We start from the raw sequence: 27,833 nt of genomic DNA, 5'->3' as shown, positions 1-27,833 counted from the left end.
AAAGTTGTTTGCTGCTATGATGACAAATATTCCAAACCAATAAAATATTATCGTGGAGAAAAAGCTGTTTACAAATTTATGCAAGCAATGCTTGATGAAGTCAAATATTGCAGACAAACTATTAAATACAAATTCAATAAACCATTAGTTATGTCTCCAGAAGATGAAGACAAATTCCAAAAATCAACATCTTGCCACATTTGTTGCAAACAATTCACAAAAAATGATAGACGTGTCAGAGACCATTGCCATATTACTGGAAAATTCCGTGGCTCAGCCCATAATCAATGTAACAGGGATTTTACAATAACTAACAAAATCCCTGTAATATTTCATAATTTGAAAGGATATGATAGTCATTTTATAATGCAAGAAATTGGTAAAATTATTGAGACCAATACTTATGTGGATAAAAAAGGTGAAACCAGACAACACAAAATTAATGTAATCCCAAATAACATGGAGAAATACATGGCCTTCATGTTGGGTTATAATTTAGTATTTATCGACAGTCTTCAGTTTATGAATCAATCATTGGCAAATCTTGCAAAAAATCTACCAGAAGATGCCTTCAAATATACCAGTGAAGTTTTCAAAGGTCGTAAATTACAATTAATGAAACAAAAAGGAGTTTATCCGTATGATTATATGAGTAATTTTGATAAATTCAATGATACTCAATTACCAACCAAAGATGAATTTTACAGTCAAATGAATAATACAAATATCACTGATGAAGAATACAGTCATGCACAAAATGTTTGGAATACATTTCAATTGAAAACCATGGGCGAATACCATGATTTATATCTCCAATCTGATGTATTATTGCTGGCTGATGTTTTTGAAAATTTCCGTAAAACATGTTTGGAATATTATAGATTGGATCCATGTCATTATTTCACATCTCCTGGATTATCATGGGATGCAATGTTGAAAATGACTGAAGTCAAACTTGAATTAATCACGGATATTGATATGTATCAATTTGTTGAAAAGGGCATGCGTGGAGGAATCAGTTACATAGCCAATAGATACGGCAAAGCTAACAACAAATACATGCAAAATTGGAATCCAAATGAACCCAGTAAACATATCATGTATTTGGATGCAAACAATCTATATGGATGGGCTATGTCACAACATCTTCCAACTGGGAATTTCAAATGGTTGAATAAACAGCAAATAAAAAACATTAATTGGAAAACGATTCCCAAAGATAATAAGACTGGATATTTATTGGAAGTTGATTTGGAATATCCTCATGAATTACATGACCTGCATAATGATTATCCATGTGGCGCTGAACAAATCAAAGTGGCACCAAATATGCTGTCAGAATATTGCCAAAGAATTGCAGAAAAATTTGGAATAACAAGTGGACAAGTCAAAAAACTGATTCCAACATTGGCAAACAAATCAAAATATGTATTACATTATCGTAATCTGCAATTGTATCGTGAATTGGGTTTGAAATTGACTAAAATATACCGTGTATTATCCTTTAATCAAAGTCCTTGGTTGAAGACATACATTGATTTCAATACACATCAAAGAACTAATGCAAAGAATGCTTTTGAGAAAGATTTCTTCAAACTGATGAACAATAGTGTCTTCGGTAAAACAATGGAGAATATCAGAAAACGGGAAGACATTAAACTGGTGACTAATGAGAAACAATTATTGAAAATGACTTCCAAACCAACATTCATCAATAGCAAAATCTTTAATGAAAACTTGGTTGCAGTCCATAAAATAAAGGAATCATTGACTCTCAATCGACCAGCATACGTTGGTATGTGTATCCTTGATTTGAGTAAAACACTCATGTATGACTTCCATTACAATTTCGTTAAAAACAAATATGGTAACAAAGCCAAATTATTGTTCACGGATACTGATAGTTTGACATACGAAATTGAAGCAGAAGATGTGTATGCCGATTTTTGGAAACACAAAGATATGTTTGATAACTCGGATTATCCATCAAATCATCAATTTTATGACTCCACAAACAAGAAAGTTATTGGAAAATTCAAAGATGAAGCTGCTGGTGTGCCAATTGTTGAATTCGTTGGATTGAGATCCAAAATGTATTCATATATCAAAGATAACAACAATGGTGGAAAAACAGCCAAAGGAATCAAAAAGAATGTCATCAAAAATGATATTCAACATTTTGATTACAAAGATGTGTTGTTCAATGAGAAACAATTATTTCACCAAATGAAAACAATCCGCAGCAACAATCATCAATTGGGTAGTTACACAATCAACAAGACATCGTTGTCATGTTTTGATGATAAACGATATTTGCATCCAGATGGAATACACTCATTGGCCTATGGTCATTATGCTATCCAATGATAGTATCAACTTGTGATCAAAACATTGCAACAAAAACTTGTGACAAAACTTGGTTTTTATTTGTTTTTTGATAAATATTTGATTTGAACACTTTGACTCATCTTTTGTGATGAGATATTTAATTTTAATGTTTTTGGAGAAAATTTTGTTTCAATATCTTTACAATTATTTGGTTTGTTTTTTGTCAAATATTTGATTTCGAGACTTTGTATCATCTTTTGTGGTTTCAATATTTTTGAAAACATTTTTGTGTAATTATATTATATACTATATTTATACAAAAATGAAATCCATTTTGAAAAAACCAAAAGATGTTTCCAAGCAGGTGGAATCATCTCTGTGCCAATTCCTGCATTGCAAAGATGAATGTGAATTTTGTGGATATCATGATGAATCCAAAGTTGAAACACAACAATCAATGCCTGAATGTTGTGAATCACAAAATTTGAGAAACATGGAATGTCAATTAACGTGTGTTGCTTGTGGACAGGTTGTTGGTGAAGAATACAAAACAGAATATATCAATTTTCATGTCAATTTGTTCAAAATATACAAGAAAACAGTGTATAATAGAAAATACCATTTGTCGCATACATTAGATAAAATTATTTTGAAAAACAAAATTGAAATCAGTTGTTCAACCAATTTCAAAATTCATAAAATATTCGTTGAAATAAACAAAATACTGCCACAAATCAATGGTAAAAGAAAGAGAATAATCAGTTTGAAATATCTTTTGCATAGAATATTGCAATTTATGAAAATTGATTCTTCCCAAATTGAGTTGACAAAATCCAAAAAAACAATGAAATTATACAATGTTTATTGGGATAAAATTATGGACATTATTGGCCCCCAAATCATGCACATTATTAATCAAACATAAGTGAATATCTGATATTTTTTATCATATTTGTCACCCCATTTATCGACAATCGGCGAATTATCCAAAATGAAATCATCATTTTGAGTAAGCTTGTTTGTCAAATCATCTCTATCAAAATGTCCATTTCTCATTATTTCTTTTATTTCATTTAATAAATGTCCGTAAGTTTGAAAAGCATATTGGCATTGATAAAGTTTGATTTCAACTTTTTTATGCTTCATATAAGCTTGAATTATGACAGACACCGATGATATTGCCAATAATGAAGCTCCACTGGTTGCAACCGATGATGCAATACCACCAGTTGCAAATACAATGGATGAAATATTACCAGCAAACTCCCATTTTTTGAATCTTTTGTATGCAGTTTTGTACATCCACATCTTTTTGTGATATGACATGTAATAAGCTTTCAATTCATCAATTTCTTCTGTTGATAATCGATTTGAAATATGATTGAAATCAATTATTAATTTCTTCTTTTGCATATATTATATGGTTATCTTATTTTTGATGCAATAATAGAGACCAGTTATTTGACCCAAAAACATGCATTTTTTCATCCAAGGATATGTTTTTTTCTCATTAATGGTGTACATGTATCCTTTGTCATGATGATATCTGTTGTAAAATTGGCCATAAGCATCATGTAGTATTCCATGAGACCTGATATATGGTTGCCAACCAAATAATCGATGGAGAATAGCTGTTAACCATCCATCTCCAGGCCCAATTAATCCGATTCCATCATGAATTAACTCTTTGTAAACTTCATCAGGTAAACCTGTGTTGTAATGTTTTTCATACAAATATGTGAATATTACGATACTTTTTATCATGCATTCCTGTCTGGGTAATATTGGAAGACTCAATTTACGGTGAAAATCTATCATCGATGTTCGAATGTGTTCTTGCAATTCTGACAATTCTTTCATTATACAATTTGATTACAATATTTTTATAAAATAAAGTAACGGAGTCCACGACCTAGTGGTTATTGTCAGGTAATTGTATCCTAATATATTCAACAAAATACTTCATTGTCCAATCAGATGGATGATTGTTGAAGTAGCAATAATAGTTTTCAAATGACACATCAAAGAAGAATTCCAATTGATCAAATGATGATGACACCAAACCGGATTTAGAATGATGATATCTGTCATTTCTCCTGATATATGTGTTTGTCACAATAATCTCTTGCAATGTATTGATTCCTTTAATGTCATCTTTACTCAATAATTTTATCCATTTGTAATTTGTTTTTGGTATTGTACCACTTTTTCTTCCTATTCTCATTGCAACTTGATTGTTGAGAAACGTTACAGCTTCCTGAGCTTGTTGAGCTTTAAACTGAGCCAGAGCTTGTTGTATTTGTGTTTCAATATATGGTTTGATGATGTCTTCATTGTTGTTAATTAATTGTTGGAGTGAAATTGCATGATTTGAATTAACTCCATCTTTTATCACCAAATGTCTGTTTTCTGTATCCAAATGACCATCATCATTCAGATGTATTGGTTCTCTATATTTGAATCCATCTGGTAAGTTGTCATAAGTTACTGTGTATTCTATTTTATCTCCATTTTCATCAAGAATATGGTTTCCATTTTCATCTTCAACGTATGGCATATCTATTATATATATAATGTTGATAATTCAAATTGATATTTACCTTGAAAATTACTCACTACACGTCGTCCATCATTTTTATCAATAATGACAGCCATTTCTATACTATGTAATTTTGCATTAGTTGTCATACTATTAATTCCTGATTTGATTGACATTGAAAAAGTATGATGTGCACCCCCTTGTCGCGTCACAATGGATACTGCAGCATTTGTTACTGTTGAAGTTGTTGAAATAACAATTCTTTTTAATCTTATTTGTTTATAAACAATCATATTTGTCCCCACAAAATTTTTAAAAAAACCAAATTTTATTTCACCTTCAATTGTATAATGACATTCAGAATTAACCAACACACGTCTATTAATTGCATCTTGATCAAGTAATGCATCACCAACATTTATGATACGATTATTGTTTACATTAACTATTTTATTAAAATTTGCATGATATCTTTCAAAAAAATCAGAGTATAATACTTTCAATTCAAAAGTTCCATTAACAGCAGTTCCTGCTCCAATATTATCCAATATTGACATAGAATCAATACTGATAAATTTTCTTGATTTGGGCAAATCAAATGTATTGCTTCCACTTATTATGTTTCCAATTCTGTGGTATGTGTCAGTGTTGGTTGTTTCACCTTGTTTTTTCCCATTTATCAAAATTTGTGCATTTGCAACTTGTTGATTGCTTTGGAAAACAATGGAGTATAGATTGAAAAAGTTATTTCCATCAGCAGCGATTTGAAAATTATTTGTTGGATTTGTTCTTTGGAAAACACCACTGGCAATAGTTCCAGTGTATTTCGTTTTGAATAAGTTGGTAAAATAACCCAAATTCATTGCTTCAGAATCAAATATCGGATTTATTAAACCAGAAATAATCTTATTATTCATATCCATATTGACTTTCATCTCCATATCTCCATTTTTATATTCAAACATTACATTGTCCAAGCCGTCATACACTCCTGGATAAACGCTATCTGACCAATCTTTGACACCGTAAACAACCAGATGACATTGTACTGGAGTCGCTGTAGCTGTTCCATGCATCGTCAAATAGATGTAATTTGGAGTTTGTTTGCTGTTGTTATTGAATTGAACCAATAGCTTGCTATAAGCAGTGAAATCACGCTGTACAGCTTTGTGGATGTATGCTTCAGAAGCAGTACATGATAATTGAATATTAGTCATTTCTGGTGGGTAGAATTCAAACACAATTGTGTATGTTCCAATAGCAAGAGTATAAATATTGAAACCTATCCTTGATCTGTAATCATTACTTCCACTGTCTTTAATCAATGTGATATCATAAGCTTTTTTATTCTGATGTGGGGATTGATTGAAAGCAGCTATTCCATACACTATGATATTATATTCTGAACTGCTTTCATCGGTATCTGTAAGATATTTGAATTCATTTGTTTTATGGCTGCTGACAAGATGACTTTGCTCCAATTTGTCATCAAAATATTTTTTGGTAGTAGCATCATTATCATCAGTTGGTTGAGCCATATCTTTTATTTGTTTATTATTCATATCAAGGTTTCCAGTCATTGCAACACTTCCATCTTTTTTCAAATATACACTCAAATCACTTCCAACAGATGGTATTTTAGCTATTTCTGTATCAACATATGCTTTAGTGGAAGCATCATTGGGATTGGAAGGATTTCCAAGAACGATTATTTTATGACCTCTCATATCTAATTCACCACCAAGAGCATTCGGTGTTAACCTGTTGAGAAAGTTATGATCAACGTAGTGTTTGTTAACAGCATCGTTATCATCAGTTGGTTGAGCCATATCTTTGATTTTATGATTGTCCATATCAAGGTCACTATTGGAGACTTTTTGTAAATATTTAGTATCACAGAAACCTAAATTAACGACATCATATGTATTTTGTATATTGGCTCCAAGATTAGTAATTTGTTGATTACCCATATCCAGATTTCCAGTCATTTCAACAGTGCCATCTTTTTTCAAATATGTAGACAAATCAGGTGATGGTATTTTTTTAATCTCATCATCGACATATTTTTTATTCGCCGCCTGATCGTTATTATCAGGTTTTAAAACACTAATATCAAAAAATGTTTTCCGTCCAGTAATATGTTGTTCTGTTGATGTAACCATTATTTCACTTTTAGCTCGTCCTCCATGGCCATCAAAGTTTTTCAAATCTGGTATATTAAGATGAATGTTTTCATAAGACTGATGCTCAGTCAATAATCGAACATCATTGGAGCTACCAGCCCCGTCTGGCGTGTCTTGCAAATAGATACTATTGGTATGAACACTTCCACTGTTGCTGTAAATTACTGCTTTATTAGCTCGCACATCACCAGGAGCATTATCCAACAATTGTATTTGGCTCTTTGTGACAACATCATTGGGATCAGCTCCTTGTTTAACATTAACAAGTTTTTTGTTTTGTATATCATAATTTCCATTTGGGGTTAATTTAAACCCTATTCCTTGAGGCCCAGCAGCTCCTTGAAGAGGAACCGTTGTGAAAGAAGACGATGAACTATGTTCGTTGAATATTCCCATTTATATCATTTGGTTATATTGTTCCATAAAAATTCCTGTTAATTCTCTTCATGGGCTTATCAACATATAGAAATGAAAATGGCTCTTTGGTTGCTTTAATGTATTTATCCTTTTCGACACCCAACTCACGGGATATCAGACCTCTTTCATTGCTGCTAGGAAAGTCATAGACACAGAAATGAGAGCAATTGAGTCGAATATCTTTTGGTGTTTTGTAGAACGATTGGCTCAGATAAATAACAGAGCAGTTCTTGTGTCTGCCACGAATGAAATAATCAATCAATGGTTTCTGGTTTTTTTCACAAATAAAGTCATCAAATATTACTATCTTCTGGGCATCATCATCCTTCAATTCCTCCACTGGAATTATATCATCATTGCTACAAACAAGGACATTATACCCGACACTATTTGATATATCAGTCAATGTTTGTAGCATATCCTTGTATTTTTGTTGCTCCAAATTTTTGGCATATAAATGTATTCTATCATAATACAAAAGTGGTTTCATCAGCATATGGTACAATAAATTTGTCTTTCCAGATCCTGAATTACCACATATTAACATCCGAAACGTGTCACTTGGCATGTAACCATACAATCTTTTGAAATTAGTGTTTTTATCATGTCTATCATAATTTGGGATTTCCATGTATATCAATACATTATATAAGTTGAGAAAAGTTAATATAAGTTAATAATATAATGGATCTACAAAGATTAAAACAATTATCTGAAGCCAAGATTAAGGCTGGAACAATAACCAAACAAGTTAGAGATACATTGAAGGAGTACAAGCATGATAAACAAGATTTACAACAAGGTTTATCAGAAACTTTCAAACCAATTATTAAAGCTCAAGAGGAAACAAAACAAACAATTGATGAAAAACAAGACAAACTGATTGAACAATTGGAGAAAAACCAAAAAGCGTTGACTTCAGGTTTGGAAGACATTGCTATGTTAACTTATCAACCAGAAACAAAACCACCAGAAGCAAAGCTACCAATTGGCTATAAACCATTAATGATGTCACCTGATGTTGAATCAAATTTGGATGCTGGTTTTGATATTGACGAAATCCAAAAATTGATGCAATACGATCTTGCACCTACAAGTTCTGTTCTCCAAGCTTCTATGCAAGGAGATATTGACATCAAGGATTACGATGCTAATATTAGCAAAATGTTGAAAAAACTTGGAACAAAGAAGGGACCTTTATCCAAGGGGCAAGGAAAGACCAAGAATAAAGACAAAATTGATAAAATAGATGAAGATATAAAATTATTACAAAAATACAGAGGGTGCATTAAAATAATCCCAGAAGGAATGAAAACCATCAAAAAAGGTTCTGGTTATACTCAACCAAAGAGAAATGCATACAAAATATCATCTTCTGGGAAATATGGTGGACTGATGATTGATATTCCAAAATTAATGGGACAACTCAGACTTGTGGCAACAAAAGATAAACACAAAGTTATGGACAAAAAGGTTGATTTCGATACAATCGATTTATTGACCAAGAGATTTAATTCAAAGAAGAAATACAGCGATATTGCCAAAATGGTATTCGATGAATTGAACCAACTCAGTGAGATTCCAATCCATGAATCCAGCAAAAAATTCAAGAAATTGGGCTCTGGTGTTGTTTATTTCAATGATGCTAATGATTTGATTGACAGAATGGAATTGCTCGGTGGATCCATTTTGGCTGGTAATAATGGAGTCAAAGAGGAATTTTCACAAATAGCCCATAAATTGAATCAACTTGGCTTGATAAACAACAAACAACTCATTGATTTATTGCAACAATATATAATTCGCTAGGTCGCGTAATCAGTTACATAATTAATTATATAACTGAAGTATATATGCAAGAAAGAGCGATACATATTTCATCTGTTAACCGACAAAAAATAGGTCGAAGTCGGCCTGAAGACTTTATTATCAAATTTGATCCACCATTGAAGCTTGACACAACAATGAGACATGAGCTAGCTGTTGATCGAGTTTCAATGACATACTCGTGGCATAATGTCAATGCAGGATACAACAATAATACAATAAAATACAGCCCAGATAATGGTACAAAATGGAAAACAATCACATTTGTTGATGGAATGTATTCATATGATGATCTTGATGATTATATCACTCAATCAATAATTCAAAATGGAGATAAACCATCTTCCAGCAAGGGCATCAATCTATATTTTGTGCTTTCATCATATAGAGTTGTCATTGAGCTGGACAACCAATGGAAGCTTGATATTAGAAACTCTAATTTTGGAGCACTTATTGGATTTGAACCAAAGTTAATTAACCAAACTGAACATGGGACAAAATTGCCAAATATTACCAATGATATTGACGTTTTGGACATTAATTGTGATATAATAACTGATAGCCTCAGTGATGGACGATTCACAAATACACTGATAATGATACCCACTGACAATTTAACAAGGAGTTATCCATTTACTTTTGAGCCAAAAAGAGCATTATTCAGTCCAGTTTCCAAGTCAATTATTTCAGAAATGGGGATAACAGTGACTGACGCTTTGGGTCGACCAATTGACTTGAATGGCATTGACTGGTTCATGAGCTTGATTCTCAGGTCTAGTTTAATATAATATATCAATATATGGTACGACAAAGTGAATTTAAGCCACGTTTTGACCCAGAATTGGGTCGTTATGCGATGAAACATATCCATGGTGAAGGAATTATGGATGTTTTCAGATCAGTTGGATCAAAACTTTTCGGAAAAACAGCAAAAGAATTAGCTAAGAAAGGAGCCAAAACTGCAGCTGAAAAAGCAGTCACCAAAACTGGTGAGTTTGCTGGTAATAAAGCAGGTGATAAAATAATTCAATTATTGAGCAAAAAACAACCTTCCAAAACAAAATCAGTGACAATGAGCCAACCAAAAATGGAGCAGCCACTGACTGATTTTCAAATAGCTGAGAGAGTAAATCAGATGATATCCGGTGGAAAACTCAAAAGAAGGAGAAAATGAAAATAATGTAACATATCTGTATAAATGAAATCATTCAGAAATCCAAAATACATTGAGAGATATGAAGATGTCTTCTTCCAATTGGAGACACCATTGAATACTGGTAATCCAGGAAATAATAGGTCACAAAAGAAAGATGGTTATCGTTTTGTTGTTGACAACACAGGAGAAGTTACTCCATTTGATTGGTATAATGCAAGAATATCGGTTGGTTTTAAAGTCCAAACAATGCAAAATGCAAATATAGCAGCTGAAGACCATAATGGTATTGTTAATGGTTCACACAGTCTTATACATGATTTCGATGTAAGATTGAATGGTAAAATGGTATATGATTGTAATGATGCAAATCATTGTGTTAATATCAAGAATCTATTGGAATATAGTCCAGGATATGCTCAATCGACAGCAACAAATGAGTTTTTCTATCTGGATACAAACCGACACGCTGAAGAACGATCGGCTGAAGATAACTACAATAAAGGATTTGCTGCAAGAAAAGCACTTTTGGGTCTATCAGTGGTTGTCAATACAGAAATACCATTGAATCGATACTCATTCTTTGAAGCATTGATGGATGAGTTATTGCCATCAACAAGATTGGAATTAAATTTGCAGATTGAATCTGATACTATTCTAATATGGCAAGCTGGGGCTGATTGTCGTGTAATTATTACCAGAATGGAGTTGATTGTACCAAGAATCACTTTCAATTCAGAGGGGCAATCACTGTATATGAGTCAGTTTTTGAAGCCACATAAATGGGTTTATTTGCGAGAAAATATTGAGAGAAGTAATTCTTCAACACAAAGAAGTGGTAATTTTCAGATAACAAGTGGGATTTCAAAGCCAAGGCATGTATTTGTTTTCATTATCAATGATGCAAATCTTGCTGCACAAACAGTAAATCCATTTTTGTACAATACATTTAGTGTATCAACAGATCCCAGAACATTGCTAAATTGTCATTTATCTGTGGCTAATGGCAATGAATATCCTGATGTACATTACACTCCAGAGGCTGATTTGACTCGAGTTTACAGAGATGTCCTCAAATATGTGCATGCAAATAATGAATACAGTCAGGGGACTTTGTTGAATATCAATAACTTCAAAACACTATTTCCATTCTTGTATTTCGATTTAACAAAACAAAAAATGGATATCAAAGATGGTACCACAAAGCTGACATTCCACTATGAATTATCTGGTACAACTGCAACTGCATATTCAGTTTATGCATTGACATTATACGAGCAAGACGCTGAGCTCATTCAAAAAGATGGTAAAATATTGTTTCGATAAATGGAATAAATTTTTAATGTAACGTTAGTTATATAAAAGATATGACAACTTATCATTCACATGGAGTAAACCTATCAATTGGGCAAAAAGATAGACTAGCAAAAGCATTAAAAAACAATTCAGCAATAACAATAAGATTATCAAATTCTGAATTAACTGGACCGGATCAGCTGATGTTAACCAAAACACAAATAAATAGGCTGAAAAAGGCAATGCAAAACAAAACTGGAGCAGATATTAAAATAAGCAAAACACAGATACGAAAAGCTGTACAACAAGGAGGCAGTCTTTGGTCATCATTATTCAAAATTGGCACAAAATTACTACCAATGGCAGCAAAAGCAGTTGGACCATTAGCTACTGGAGCACTTTCTGGGCTTGCAAATGTGGGAGTCAATAAAATATTTGGTAGAGGACAAGTTGGTGGTTTCCTCATTCCTCAAAATAAAATTGATCAATTAATAAAATACAAAGATTGGCTCACTGAAGCACAAAAGAAGCAAATTGTCAATGCAATACATACTGGTGGACAGATTGTAATTAAACCAACTAAGGCACAATCAGGAGGTTTTTTGGGTACTTTACTGGCTTCAATTGGCATTCCAATGGTTTTGAATGCATTAATGGGTAAAGGCTTGCAGGTGGATAGAAGTAGATCCAGAAGATCGGTCCCAGTTTTTGTTCCAAACACAACCAAAAAAGATGGTGGTTTGGTCCTACCAGTTAATTATCGACCGCCTCCATTTTTCGGTACATGGGATCAGTATGGTAAAGGGAAAAAAAAAACCAAAAAAGGAAAAGGTCTGTTGTTAGGCAAAAACAGTCCATTCAAGGGGATTCCATTAATCGGAGACATTCTGTGAAATTCATAAATAAACCACTCAGTAACTTTGAACTCATTGATTGGGTCAAAAAACTCAAAATAAAACACTTTAGAGGCATTTACAGCAGAGATAATCTACCACAAAAGATGGAAAAAGATGAAGTTGGTATCATTAACCTGGATTCACAGATTGGACCAGGTACACATTGGGTTGCGTATCGAAACGGAGACAAATATGTAGAATATTTTGATAGTTTTGGGTTAATTATGCCAAAAGAAATTATGCAATTCATGTCAACAAGTGGCAAACGATTAATGTATTCAGGTGATGAAATCCAGGAAAGAGATTCAGTATTATGTGGCTATTGGTGTTTGTATTATTTATTTGAGAGACAAAAGGGTACAAGTATATTGAAAACAATCCACAATGCACATTTTGACATGAACAATCAAAGTGTCAATCATAATTTTATAATCCAATATTTTAAAAAATTATCTAATTAATTTGTATAATGGTTGATATAAGATATTGTGAAGAGTGTGATGAATACACAGAATTTTCAGGAAAATTATGTTTATGGTGTACATTGGTAACAGATTCTGAGTCAGACTCTGATGATAATTAATCTAATATAGTGATATAAAATGGTCAAATCATATTGTGTTAAACAAAAGAAAGAAACTGAATGTGTTCAGCCTTCAGGTTACAAGCAAGCCAAAAATGGTCGGCTTATGTTCTTCTGTACCTGTGCTGAATGTGGTATAACTAAAACCAAATTTGTTAAAAAACAGGGAAACTAAATAGCCCCTCTGAAGGGGGGGGCATAATGGATACTTTAGCATCAACTGGTGCTGATATGTTAATTCAACATGCATTACCATGGATGGGAAAAAAAGCAGTTGAAATGGGTCGATATTATGGGTCTGAAGCACTTAGAAACCCTAAATTGCAAAAAAAAGCTATTGATTATGCTATCTCTAAAGCAACTCCTTTTGTTCAAAAGACTGGATCAGAGATGTTTGATAAATTATCAACCAAAGTAAGGCCAAAAAAAAGGTACAAAACTGACCGAAAAGAACTTGATGGTGGTAATTTAGATACAATTTTGGAACAATTTGGCACACCAGGTAAGGTTGCATCGAAGTCGATGGATGTTGTTGGAACATTAATTCCATCAACAAAGGAAGTCTTTGATAGATACAAATCTGGAGACATTGCCAAAAGTGCATTTAGCACAGATACTGGCATATTGTCGAGTCAATTTTGGTCTGGCAAGGCTGGGAAAAATACATTAGAAAAATACAAAAATTATCCATGTGAAAGCATGGTAAAAATTGGAAGCAAATTTCACAACACACCGAAATGCTTAAGTTATGATGCAATTGGTTGGCACCCACCAAATTGGGATGAATATGAAAAGGGAATCAAAGGACGACCCAAAAGCGGTGGCTCAATTGATATACACAAAATGATTGGTAAGCTCCCAAAACCCAAAGCTGGGTGGGTATTACCTGGTCATAAATACACTGGTCCATACAATGATTTGGAAAATCAAGTCAAATATAACCCCAAAACAGGGCAAATATTGGAAATATACGATAAACCAACAGGCAAAACAGATGCAATAGCCATGCAACATGATGTTGATTATTCAGTCTGCAAAGATGACAAAAAATGTAAATTGAAAGCTGACAAAAAGATGGTAAAGTCATTGGATGCTGTTCCATATTCCGAACGACAATGGGGACATTGGTTGGCAAGAAATGCAATAAATACAAAACAGAAACTGGGTCTTGGGGTTCCAAAAAACGTCAAAAGCCGTCGGGTAAAGAGGAAAACTGGCAAGAAAAATTAGCTAATGAGCTGCATAAACCCATACGGCGTAACTTTACTCGGCGGCGTGTTATTGTAAATAATATTGATGAAATATGGGCTGCTGACCTTGTTGAAATGCAACAATTCAGTAAATGGAATAAAGGTAATAGGTATCTTCTCACGACTATAGATGTTTTCAGTAAATACGGCTGGATTGTTCCATTAAAAGATAAAAAAGGTGAGACCATAACGAAAGCATTTCAAAGCATATTCAAAGAGGTCGAAAACCAAAGTATCTGTGGACTGATAAAGGCTCAGAGTTCTACAACAAACATTTCAAAGACTTGCTCAAAAAACATAACATTACACTGTATTCGACTGAAAATGAAGAGAAGTCATCAGTTGTTGAGCGATGGAACCGAACGATTAAAAATAAAATGTGGAAACGATTCACTGCTCAAGGCAATACAATGTATCTGGATATTTTGCCTAAAATATTGAAGCAGTATAATAACACTAAACACAGTTCAATAAAAATGACACCGACAGAAGCATCTAAGAAAAAGAATGTAGGAACTGTTTACTTCAATCTATTTGGCAATTTGAAGCAATTATCATCTTTGCCAAAATTTAAAGTTGGTGAAAAGGTTAGAATATCAAAGTATAAAAGAAAGTTGTTTGATCGAGGTTATACAGAAAACTGGTCAGAAGAGGTCTTCATTATCGATAAAATACAATACACGAATCCGATCACATATAAACTGAAAGATCTCAATAATGAAGAAATTAAAGGAAGTTTTTATGAACCAGAATTATTGAAAGCTAATCAGGAGATATTCAGAATCGATAAAGTTATCAGGAGAGATTACAAGAAGAAACAAGCTTTGGTAAAGTGGAAAGGATACAGTGATGAATTCAATTCTTGGATTCCAATCAAGGATTTGGTCGATGTGTAATCATTCTATCATACAGTTACGGTTTCACGAGTATTCGATAGCGAGTCGATTCAATAAAAAAATCTATTGTTGTGTGCAAGATAAATGATATTCTTACCTCAAAAAGCGTCTACAAACATCAGAACGATGAAAGTGGAGAAATAAATGTTCAAAAATCCCAAAACAGGAGCCATAAACATGACTTCGCAAAATGGCAACAAAATGGCCGACACGTGTGTTAACAAACTAGTGTCCAGTCTGCTTTGGGTTGTGTGCATGAAAGCGCATGCGTGTTAATCCAAATCAAGCAATATTACGCAATATACAGAAAAATAGCACCACAAGTGTAAAAATTTCAGAACTGAGTGTAATATATAGGTAATCGGGCCATTGTTATATTAGTTCACAAACTCTGGTGAAGCTTTAGGGTGGTGTCAGCTGGCCCCTGACTGAAACCTGTTTAACGGCTTGTGCAGATGGTGAATTACTGAGTAGTGTGGGATGTCTTCCAGTAGACGGCACCTCCAGGGTGAGCCCGCTCAGGCCCTACTGGTTTACAGCGGGGTGCTCAGAGTTCGTCCCAGGACTCAACCTCGGTCCCAGAGGTAAACTGGGAAAGGGACAGCCGCCTTGTCAGCGGCGGGAAAAAGACCTGGCTGGGGCCAGGCAAGTAAACAGCCAACCGAGCACCCCACATTCAGGGTTTTGTCCATTTTCGTGGCAAGTCACACAACGTCACGCGTGACAGTAACGGCATCCAGTCACACAACATCCATAATGATTATTTTTTTATCCAAATTAATGTTCAAAAATATTGTATTTATCATTCAAATCAGCGATTGATGAGTTGGTTGGATTTAATCGATGATTGTTTGTGAGTTGGTGTCATTTATGAAAAACCTAAATTTAGCGTCTCCGTTGCAGGAGTTTTGAAAAACCGAGGATTTATGTTTTTAGGTTTTTGAGAAACCGAGGATAAAAATTTAGCGTCTCCGTTGCAGGAGTTTTGAAAAACCGAGGATTTACGTTTTTTGAGTTCATTGTTGAATCAGGTATGAATTTTGCGAATATTTTGAAAGTGGGCTCATACACCCAAATATCTAACTACTGCTGTAGCAGCTCAAGATGAAACACCAAACACTGGGCCAGTACTTACGAGGTCCTTTCCTTTGCTTATTTGGGCCACCACCATCACCACCTTCATGAATAAGAAACAAAATGTAAACAAAAAGAAATTTAAAACTACTGTTATTATGAAGGATAAGTCAGCCCACATGGTAGAGTGTATAACAGCTTTGGTTTTAGGAAGTACAGGGACTATAAAAGCAGTGCTTATCTATTGGGATGGAATGCTATTAAAAATTAGTTCAAAGTTTGACAGCCTGATTATACATGGTACTTTCTAGATCTCTATCCTAAATATTTTGACCCCAAAGAAAATTTAATGCAGACAGACTTACCATGGCCCCTCTGTCGTTTGTTTCCAGGTCCCTGTGGTCTTCCAGTGTTGTTCATGTCAAAGAAGAAGTTCTGCCCAGAAGGCGTGGCCTACCAAAGGAATCAGAGTATCACTTACTTCTTGTTATTTGATTGGTGAACTCTTAATGGTTTTCGGACCTTTTTAAAAATAATGTACTATCAGATTAAAACTACAGTCTTGAACTCAGTTGATAAAACCAAGTATTAGGAATACGTTGCTTGGGAGTAAAGTATTTAAGTGTTTTAATACCTGCTGCTGTATTTCTGTCCTGTTATCTGCTGTGCTAACATCCCTGCTTCCCAGTGCTTTCCTATAGGGAAACTCTGTCACGTCTGGAGGTTGCTTGATGAGCTCTTTCTTGTCCATGGACACCATAGGTACAATATTGAATGCATACATATACTATAACCAAAACATAAAATATGCACAACACTTACAGTAGTAAATGGTAAATGTTACTGGTAGTGAACGTATTTAACTGTTTTGAGAACAGCACAAGGACCCAGACTTTAGCTCTACCAGTTTATAACTACGTACTAGTATATAACATTTCAGTATCAAACAAACCATCCAGTAATCAATAAAATACAGCTATTATTTACCTTTTTCTTGTCTGAATTCCCAACTTGGGCAAGTGAAATAAACCTTGTTACATGCTGTGATGCCTCTCTGAGAACCTGATGGTTCCTTTTAATAATACAGGCAGAGAAGATGTATAAGTCACTTTCAATATTATTAGTTATCACTGACATTAATTTATCGTAAGCTGTGACAAATAATATAGCCTGCATTGCAGACAGAATCAACCCCTGTTAAATACCATCTTCCCATTAGCATCCGACGTCTGGAACAAAGATTTGGGCGCTACTCCACAGACTGTGTTTGCCAGCAGTCGATTCTGTCTGCAGTGCAAGTTAAGGGTTTTATGACATTTGTGCATAATGCACTCATAACCTGTAAGGTTATGATGCACTCCTTGCCAATAGAGGGCTCCTTTATATGCACCCCTCGCCTATTGGGAATATTAAATATTCCCAATAGGTGTACGGCTTACCTTTGGAGGGAACTGGGGTCTTTTTCATCCATCCCTTGCTCATATAATGGGGTTACCTATAAGGGTCTCTCTTGTAATGAGCTTCTTGACTATAGGAAATTATATTTTACAATATTTGCACTCCTTATCCAAAGGGTGCTCTTACATAATGCACTCAGTACCATCCTATTATGGGTCTCTATTTCAATAAGCCCTTAATGCCTAGTATTGACATTTTTTTATAATGCATTCCTTACCTATAGGGGGCTCTTTCATAATGGACTCCCTCATGACCAGCAAAATGGTACCTTGGTCTAAGTTGCCCTGCCAGTCTGGATACTTGACTTGAACCACAACTGTCGGGATCAATGCCGTCCTTGAATTCAAAACAGAAAGAAAACATGTACAAATACAGTATGCAATATTTAGGTTAAACCAGTAAAGACAGTATAGTCTGAAACACACAATTATATACTGAGGTGCTTCTGATGGTTTCAAAGTCATGGTGGTGAGGGACCATGTTTGGTGCTTCCCTTCCGTGCCAGCCTATTAGGTAACATTGGGGATGTCATGTGTTATCTAAATGTTCACTACAGCTCACTATGACTAATGCTCATTATACACATGGGAGGACCGTTCTCACTTTTAAGTTTCTGAATATAAAAAATTATTAAAAACTGCATCATTGTATAATGCAATTCGAGGGATTTGATTGGCTTAGCGGCCATGGTATATGAGCAATTATACCATGGCCGAGAAATGGCGACCATTAAATTGCCTTCTGGTCGTTCTTGCACAGCGAAATCAGTAAGATCTAGCAATATTTCTCGGTTGTTTTTAATAAAACAATTATTCCACTTGCGCTTGTTGGATGTGAGATGATTATAGCCAACTCGGCGCTACGCGCCTCGTTGGCTATCTATCATCTCATATCCAATGCGCGCTCGTGGAATAATTGTTAAATAACTTGGCTTTAGTTAGTAGATTAGGGGGGCTACCAGTGTGTGAGGTACAAAAAAGTCTGTTTTATCCTGAGGTGACTCAGAAATTAAGGTAGCTGCCAATACTCAGTGAGAATCCTGTGTGGGTACAGAGAAACAGTGTGGAGTACATTATAGCTTTAACAATAAGCGTATTATCATTTATCTCACAATAGTCACTTTGAGAAGTAAATCGCGACGTTTCGCTTGCCCAAAGAAATCAGTTATCCATCAGGTATGTCCTTGCCCCAACATCACAACTTTTAACTTCTCTGTGCAGTTTGAAATACAATTTCATTTGGTGGCAAGCCACTGAGATAGCGTTGTTGTTTTTTTATTACGCTACATGTTTCGTTTTTATTCTCTGTAAAACTTACAGGCTTGCTAGCAAAATGTGATACACCTCTTGGCCAACAAGAGGTAATCAGAATGTCCAGTCCTTTAAAGCTTTCATCTTGACACTGAGACTCCAAAGCAGCAATATCATCCTGGGTGAAATGGCATCCTTCCTGGTGATAATAATTTATATATGGATGGAAATGTTATAAAATAATTACAAATTGAAATAAAATTAATGACTGCCTGGGTAAAATTGACAAAAAAATTAAATTGAGTATCCTCTCAAATAAGCACCACCTGAAATCCTTCGTTTGAAGTTAATTTTTTTGGAGGATTTACATGTACTGTGCACTATATTAAGTAAAATAAATGTACCTCAGGAGCCTCAGATTTCTCTACTCCACTCAAGTATGCTATCTGTAACCCTGATTGTGTCTTTAGGATTCCTTTCCTTCCTGTCAGGAAAAGGAGAAACTTATCACATGCACTTTAATGTAGAAATCATAAATATAATGCCAGCCTCCCACAATGTCATGATCATATTATACAATATGCAAGTAGTGAAAATTTGAATGATGTCGTGCATTTAGAGCAATTTACCACATCTCAATTACAAATCTGGGCTTCTTCTAGGTACACAATATCTAGGTACACAATTTCTACTAGGTATACAATTTATATCTATGTCAGGAACTTGTACTCAAAATGAATCAGTCTTACTATTTTTTTATCTCAATTTGGAGATTCTTACTGAGAACTACACCTCATGTACATATACATCTTCAGGCCTCTCACTGTTCCTTGCTGCTAGGGGCACTTGTGAGCTAGTTACATGTAGGTTCATAAAGAAAGAGCAACGAGAGGCAGCTATATTTGCAGGCTGCTCTGGAACTCATCAGATCATCTTCTAAAATGTTCACAAGTTCTAGCAATCCAAGGATGAGAATCTCATGCATTTGACTTGGAAAACATTTGCAAGTACGCATACCTCATCCATTGGTAATAATTTGATTTGAGAGATGCTGGTGGATTTTCAAAACTGGTGGTTTAAATTTATCTTTGGTTTAAAAATTTAAAAAGTTGGACAAAGTTAGTTTCACATTTATTTTCCATTGTTCATTTAGGTAATGATTCTGTGACATAGAAAAAGTTTCAAACCCAAAACACTAACAGCATACTGTAAATACTCTATGTATGTTTTTATCTCTTAGTGTATCACAGTGACTACAAAAATCCATGAAGAAGACTACAGATGAGCCTATGTAAAGCCACACAGTTGACTGCAGCTCCACAAAGGCGTCTAGAAATAGTCATGTATGCTTACCTAGGTATGTTAAATTCTCACACATTTCTCCTCCATCGTCCAAAGAAACTGATGAAAAGTAGCCAATTTCCTGTTTTTCTGTCGGCCCGAGTATATAGGTTGGAATGGGCACTGAAAGAAAAGAAAAACTGCATTTTTAGAAAAAAAATATTTGTTTATTAGTTAAGTTAACTTTGGTGTGCTTGGGGCATACAGTCAGATAACACTGAGACAACAGGGTTTTACCATTAGCGTAAAGGAACCCAATCAAATACAAGAGCTGCATGAATTAAGCTCAGTTCCATCTTTGCCCCAAGCTCATCACTCCTTCTGCAGTTCTTAAATTTGGTTTTTAAAATTATTTTGATTGGCCAACGGTAAAATTTGTGGCTAGAGCACACGACAGACATTTTTATACATTCATGTATATTAGTCGGATCACTTAAGTTGAAAAATGAGTTCAGAAATTTCATTTTCCACACTGAATATGAATTTTAACAAAATATAAAGATAAAGAAATGTGTTTTCAAAATATGCAGGCAATGAAAGCCCACCAGCTGAGCTATAAAATGTATATACACTTCTTCAACTCTAAATTGAAACTTCTATATTACCTTATGTTTGAAGCAGGTCATAAACCCATCATCATGGTGAATCTATTCAAGAACTTAGTTTTTCAGTTAGTTTTATGATTTAAAACCGTCATGATTCTAACCACAAATTGTGCCACTGAAACAGAAGCCATCAGAACGTTGTCAAAAACATGATAAAGATGCAGGGATGTGGCTAAGAGCCAATCTGAAGGAGATCTTATCATCAGCTGAAATTTCAACACAACACAAATGCTTGAGGCTAACTTTAAAGATGCAGAGTTTAAGTAGCCATCTCAGTTTATGAATTCATGAGCTTGTTGAGGTTTTGTTTAAGCTACTAACAATCCTAGCAGATGAGCAGCACAGTTGTTACATAAACCTTGCCAAAAATTGATTAATTAGCTCTAACAATGTTGGCTATGGCCAAAGCAAGTGTTAAACCTAACTTCAGACTCAAGATTGGCACCCTAAAACAGAGCTGCGCACTTAGCTTTACACCTTTTTTAAAGGTACTGATTTATTTAACCACCAAGGGATGGTCGTGGGTTCAAATCCCATCTGGAGCTCAGATTTTTTCCGAGGTTCCCATGACGCAAAAACTGATTTCTTTACAATAAAATATTCCACCTGCACTACTTCCTGTTTTGTAGGCTTCCCATTCCTTTTCAGACTCTTCGCTTGTTCCAAAAAAACTTCCAACACACAGTAACATCTGGACCATGAAAAATACCATAAAATTCCAGATATGAGACCCCTCCTCCAAAACAAATAAATATATAAATAAATAAAAACAATAAGGCAAGCCAACCCAGCCTTCAATATAGCTCCCATGGACTATTAGGGTAAGCTGTTTTAAAATGTTAGCTGAATGAGAATGATGTGTTATATTCAATCAGTGACAGGCATATTGTGAACAAGGAAAAGCAAGTTCTCCCAACAGGAGCATGAAGTTAAAATGTCAAGCCTTCTTAACAATATTATTATTATTGAAACACTAAATGACCTCCAATAATGAGCACCCCCCACCCCCGCAAAAAAACAACAACAACCCCCCCCAAAAAAAAAACATAAGTAAGTCCTCCCCAAAGTGTAGATAAAATGATGTAATTTTGAGTACAATGATTTTATAAAATCATTTTGTGTTCTATTATAAATTTACCTCAAAATCTTTATTTTTCTTCAAAATATTTCTAACCCTTCCATAGAGCACATTGAACTTTCCACACACATCCCCACAAACAAGGCTGCAGAGATAAAAAACGCATAAGCTTAATTACTGGTACATGCAAGCTAATAGATTCAGCATGCACTAATTTAATAAGCTTCAGAGTTTTGGTACTGTCGAGCGCACCAAAATTACTGGTCAAGGGGCAGTTTCATTTACCCTTCGTTCCAATCTTTAAAAACATAGCACTTATTAACAAATTATACTCACATCTTGAGAGGTGTTGCCATTTCGAATGTAAGAAGAGGCAATCTATTTAGCAACTTTCACGATTTGATGTTGATGTTCTGTTCGGTTTCGGTTCAGTTTTGCCGCCATCTTGGAAATGTAGCCTCGCTTCCATAACAGAAACAGCGAAGCATGCTGGGAAAATTCATGAGACCACGTGGTTCGTTCTCTTTTTCAGTGGCAGCCATGGCAGAACAGGTCAGTTTATGGCAAATGAAGTTTTCTTGTCGCCAAAGTAATGCTGTACAGCTCGAAATAAGTGGCTTTTACGTAGGGAAGGGCTGCCGTTATCTTTGAAGCACTGCTTGAAGGGAAGAATGTTCAATAAACGCGTCCTGTTTTGGTAGATTTATGTTCAAAGTATCGATCAATTTCGGCATGTGTGTTGTTGCTCGATGTTTGATTTTCATGTTGTTTCCCCTTTGTAGTTCTTATTGGAAGTAGCATGTTGCCCTTTATTTTCTAGATAAATCTGCGGCACTTAAATCGACGTTTGTGTCTTTGTGTTTGTCTTTAGGCTTGTTCCTTTAAGCTAAGAGGAGATATTATATGATGCCGTGAACTTTTATCGCATATCTCGGGGAAAAAATTTCATTGACCTTTATTGATGGAACTCACTCAGGTTATAGAATCTGCTGCCTTTTCCCCGACTGCTTTAAGAAAGAAATGCCATGCTGATAACATGTCACTAGCCTACAATGTTTGCAGCGCTGTAGCAACAAGATGCCTATACTGGCATTTACGTGTGATGCCCCTTGATTCTTATAATTGTATGCTTCGCAGACTATCCTAGCTAATGGAATATTTTGAGTCACAAAGATAGCGTTATGTTGTTTCCCTTGTGTTACGCGTCTTATCGTTATACCGGAATTTCTATTACAATAACGTGGCCTGACTCACGTTTCTGGTTATGTAAATAAAAGTGTAAGATTACAAATTGTTTTCGTTTCACCAAAAAAACAAAAACAAAAAGAAAACAGGCAAAAAGCTTTCCTAAATGAAAACTTTTAGTACAAATGGACAATCAAGCCTTTAATCTTTTTGTAAAGTGGATTTCCAGTTGCGTTTAAGCATCAATTCGACAAAGTGATGCGATCTGTGTTTTAGCTTAATACCAATGACCTTCATTTCCCCCGCATATTCTGGATGGTTCTACAACTGTCAAACAGAAGCATGATTCCTTCGCCTTGAACTCTCCGATTTCCACCGTTTTTACTGTCGAGTGCTTCTTAGAAGTTATTCTTTCGATTTACCGCTTCAAAAGGGTTAATTTTCTTTTTGAAAACGGCACATTGGAATCTAAAACATTAAAACAATATGGCCACGCCACTAAAGTCAAGCCTTTTCAGTTCCACCGAGAGACCACTAGGACCTGAATAATCACAATAGTAATTAACTCCCCTCCGATCCCTCCTGACCTACACTAAGATATTGCATTCTGATTGGACCGTTTTTGTTAAAGACAATAAGGACAATAGGAGACAAAAAGATCCCCTCTAGGAGAAAACTGAATTTGATACATCTAAAACGAGTTAATAATTGAAAGATGCACATTTGTGGATACAAACGACCCCCATTTTATAATGGGGCTGCACAGGCATCCCACGTAATAAGTAAACGGCATCAGATAACAAAGTAAAAGCCTGCAAACCAATTGGTTAGCATAACCCGGCGGACTGGTAGGAGATGTGTGGTGTGCTATGCCAATTTTATAGATTTAGGATTGTGTTTACAACAAATGGCAAAAGTGACCACGATCATCTCATGTTTACCGGTAGTCATTGTCCATTTGTAAGATAGTCAGTTTTTGTCTCTAAAAGTGAAGTTAATGAGTTTTAGGGTAGCACCAAAGGCCAGAATTGTTCTCATCCATATACTAATTCATTTGAGGAAACATAAGCGCGGATGTGGCATTTTCCATTTGCCGCGAACATGATCCTAAATGTCTCTAATTTGGTAAATCATGGTATGCACTTGTGTACCTCCTTACAGAGTTGTGCAAGGGTCAGTTACCCTGCTCAAACAGTTGAACAAGTTATCTTCACAAGGGAAGTGGGTAGTCTTATGCTGGAGATAGTCTCCCTGGGCAGTTGTCTGGTAGTCACATTTAATCTGCTGTGGTCATTATTACTGTATTTGTATTTTAATAAATTAAATAAATTTGTTGACCAAAGAAGCCTATTGCCAGCTGTGGGTGACAGTGAAGTTTGTCTTTAACTTCCATAAATAATACTTTATGTTATACATGTAAAAGTTCAAATTCATTTCATCAATTTAACTGGCATACCTGTTTTTGTGAGGACTACTTGAAGATGATCAAGTTGAAAAGTGGGTGTTAACAAACCTTGATCTGTTTCTAGACCGAGCGAGCCTACCAGAAGCAGGCACCAATATTTCAAAACAAGAAGCGTGTCGTGGGTCAACTAGGCAAGAAGAAGGAACTGAGATTTGTAAGGAATGTTGGTCTGGGATTCAAGACTCCTAAAGAGGTATTACATTCAGTTGTAACAACAGTAAACTCCCATTATTATGAATACCATTGGGACCATGACTTGCTGTCCATAATAGAGATTTCCAAGATAGAGGGTGTAATTTTTAGTGTCTAGTTCCTAGGATGCATGTAATATCAAAATAAAAGATGCCTTGAGGATCTTCTCCAAGGAAATTTTTTTCATGTTTTGTGTTTATGCATTCCCTCTGCTCTCACTGCTGGATGTACAAAGTTTTCTCAAAGGTGCTGTAATACCTGTAATGGCAGAAAAATCACATCAAAATCATTGATTGTTTAAACAGGTGGTCTAAAGTTACACTTAGAATTACCAAGAAACTGTTGCTAAAAGTGTACAAATCTGTGTACATAGCCTGTCTATGCTTCTGACTGTTGACCTGGAGGGCAATATTGTTGGAAACCTGATTTCAGCCCTTGCCTTGTGTTTTAGGAAAAACACTTTTACAATGCCTGTCCAACTTGGTTAATAACTGGGTAATGCCAAATTGTTGGGGAAGCATAAATTTATTATCAAAACAAAATATTGAGGGCATAAGCCACTCAGTTGCATTAGACAAAATATTTTTTGTGTTGTGCTGATGAAAAAAGTTACCATCTCCTTGCACAATTAAAGGGGTGCATGGAAAAAAGCCTTGAGTGACATCTGATTGAATGCTTAATTCTCCTAGCAAATTGCCTTGTTCTTCCTTGTATGAGCAAAGGAGAATTTGACATAGGATCAGATGTCACTTAGGGCTTTTTTCCACTCACCCCTTCAACTACAGAATATGTATCTATTACCCATATAGTATGTTTATGTGTGTATGTATGAATCTCGTGAGAGTTAACAAGACAGCTGTTTGTGTTACTTCTCTTACAGGCCATAGAGGGAACATACATTGACAAGAAGTGCCCCTTCACAGGAAATGTAAGCATCCGTGGACGTATTCTGACTGGAATTGTTGCGAGCATGAAAATGAAGCGCACAATTGTCATCAGACGTGACTACCTACATCACATCAAGAAGTACAACAGATTTGAGAAGCGGCATAAGAATCTCTCTGCACATCTCTCGCCTTGCTTCAGGTAGATTTCTTTTGTGTATAGTGCTCCATACACCACTATGTTTTTCTCTGTTTCCAGTTCAACCTGTAATCAAACCTTCCAACTTGTGACCTTTTTAGTCACCATGGCAATTAAAATTCTGGGAAACTCGTGTGAAAATGCTTTCCACTTGGCAACTAACTTGAGGGGTCAGTCATTGTCAATTATGGTATTCTTTATAGAGAGGTCATCAGCCCAAGGCTGAACTGATGGAGTAACACAAAGTGCAAGAGAGAAGCCATAGTCCACCACATATGTTGCTAGCATGTGCAGTCACAGATGTACATGAACTCAGTGTGTCACATTATTTTTGTATGTCACTGCCCAAAAGTATGCAAATAATAAGAAAATGTGTCTGAGTGTTGCTGCACAGCCATGAATTACTTCAGACACCAACAACAGTCCCAAATGGCCACTAAGGGGCTGTTTACATGGAGGGAAGAAGATCCTAGAAGGCAAAATAACTTTTCGTATGGTTTACATGCAAAAACTTTGGTCAGGTAGTTACCAAGTGGAGAAGGAAAGTAAGACAAAATTAACTGGAACCTTCCGGGCAAAGGTCGTTTACATGGTGCTATCTAGAACATTCCTAGCACTAAGATCTTCATATCTCTCAACTAGTAAGATCCTATGGCCAAATACAACCTTTACAGAAAACATATGGCACTAGGGTGATTCACTATCTAGGATCTTCCTCCCTCCATGTAAACAGCCCTTAAAATGTTTAAGTTAAAGAGTTGTGACTGATCAAGCTTGGATAACAAGTGTCAAATAACACTTATTTAGTACTTACAAGTATATACTAATAAATTAGTATTAGTTAGCATTAATATTCGTGAGTTGACTGCTCAAAGAGGACCTCATTTTTCCAATTCATTTGTAACATGTTGTGTGAAACCTTTTTCACAGTGTCATGTAAAACTAATTGTCATAACAATGATTCAAAGCATGCAAAAGGCTTGAATATGAATTGCTTTTGTTGTTGGTTTGTAGGGACGTTGCTCTTGGTGATGTGGTAACTGTGGGTCAGTGCCGTCCCCTCAGTAAGACTGTGCGATTCAATGTACTGAAAGTTAGCAAAGGAAAGGCCAGCAAAGACAAGAAAATATTTGTCAAATTTTAAATGTGCTTGCCTTCTGCTTACAATAAAGTATTGATATAAAGAACAGCTCTTTGTGAAATATTATTTTTAGTGTTTGGTTAATGATAGATTCAATTTATCATTTGCCTCGTGATTGTGTTGCATACGGTAGGTGTAGATGTTTTCACAGCTATATTGCTGTGCCCAGTTATTCAAAGAACGGTTAAGGTTATCCTTAACTTAGTTGGTGTTGTACCATTTTTATTGCTTTTCAGCAAAGCAATAAAAACGGTAGGTCACAGACTAAGTTTCTTTGTTAATTTGCAAAAACTGAAATTTGGATGTACTTTTTGTGCAGCTGACCTGTTGCTGTGGTAACTGCTATGGTGTCAGAACTAGTCTTAAAGTATTGCCAAACGACAGAACTACAAACAAGTGTATAGTTTGCCCACTTGATCAGATACAGTTTTCTGTAACCTTTCATCATTTCACAGACTCTACAACAATAAAATATGAGCCTCCTTCAAAGTAGCCTGCGAATGCCGGCTGTCACTTCTTCACGCCGAAATCGACAAAGTGACAGCCAGAAATATGTCTGCGTTCACAGGCTAGCTGAATACGCTCCGTCACTC

The 27,833-nt window shown here is 35.2% G+C and overlaps 2 protein-coding genes across 2 annotated transcripts in view; one reads left to right on the top strand and one right to left on the bottom strand.

The window, feature by feature from the left end:
- Window positions 1-22,636, bottom strand: part of LOC146456475 (CWF19-like protein 1) — a 31,051-nt gene extending 8,415 nt beyond the window's left edge. The window contains exons 1-11 of the mRNA XM_085092584.1: window positions 22,511-22,636; window positions 22,235-22,319; window positions 21,703-21,787; window positions 20,504-20,614; window positions 19,555-19,634; window positions 19,218-19,349; window positions 18,118-18,236; window positions 17,430-17,514; window positions 17,077-17,229; window positions 16,808-16,895; window positions 16,504-16,545 (exon numbers count right to left, since the gene is read on the bottom strand). Of these exons, the coding sequence (XP_084948710.1) occupies window positions 16,504-16,545; window positions 16,808-16,895; window positions 17,077-17,229; window positions 17,430-17,514; window positions 18,118-18,236; window positions 19,218-19,349; window positions 19,555-19,634; window positions 20,504-20,614; window positions 21,703-21,787; window positions 22,235-22,319; window positions 22,511-22,530 (1,000 nt within the window). The 5' untranslated portion in view covers window positions 22,531-22,636. The remainder of the gene's footprint in view (window positions 1-16,503; window positions 16,546-16,807; window positions 16,896-17,076; window positions 17,230-17,429; window positions 17,515-18,117; window positions 18,237-19,217; window positions 19,350-19,554; window positions 19,635-20,503; window positions 20,615-21,702; window positions 21,788-22,234; window positions 22,320-22,510) is intronic.
- A 51-nt stretch (window positions 22,637-22,687) lies between these two features.
- LOC146456474 (small ribosomal subunit protein uS17-like) lies at window positions 22,688-27,288 on the top strand. Its single transcript, XM_085092585.1, has 4 exons — window positions 22,688-22,726; window positions 24,889-25,017; window positions 25,897-26,102; window positions 27,114-27,288. The coding sequence occupies exons 1-4, from the start codon at window positions 22,715-22,717 to the stop codon at window positions 27,241-27,243; spliced, it is 477 nt and encodes a 158-aa protein (XP_084948711.1). The 5' UTR covers window positions 22,688-22,714; the 3' UTR covers window positions 27,244-27,288.
- The last annotated feature ends 545 nt before the right edge of the window (window positions 27,289-27,833 follow it).

This window comes from Pavona decussata, unplaced genomic scaffold, assembly GCF_977016875.1.
Source record: "Pavona decussata unplaced genomic scaffold, jaPavDecu1.1 SCAFFOLD_254, whole genome shotgun sequence".
In the NCBI taxonomy this organism is placed as follows: domain Eukaryota; kingdom Metazoa; phylum Cnidaria; class Anthozoa; order Scleractinia; family Agariciidae; genus Pavona; species Pavona decussata.
This window is presented reverse-complemented; position numbering and strand designations above follow the sequence as displayed.

Coding starts and splice junctions, on each gene's coding strand:
- LOC146456474 (XM_085092585.1), top strand. Junction 25,018..25,896: donor GATTCAAGACTCCTAAAGAG/GTATTACATTCA, acceptor CTTCTCTTACAG/GCCATAGAGGGAACATACAT. Junction 26,103..27,113: donor CATCTCTCGCCTTGCTTCAG/GTAGATTTCTTT, acceptor GTTGGTTTGTAG/GGACGTTGCTCTTGGTGATG.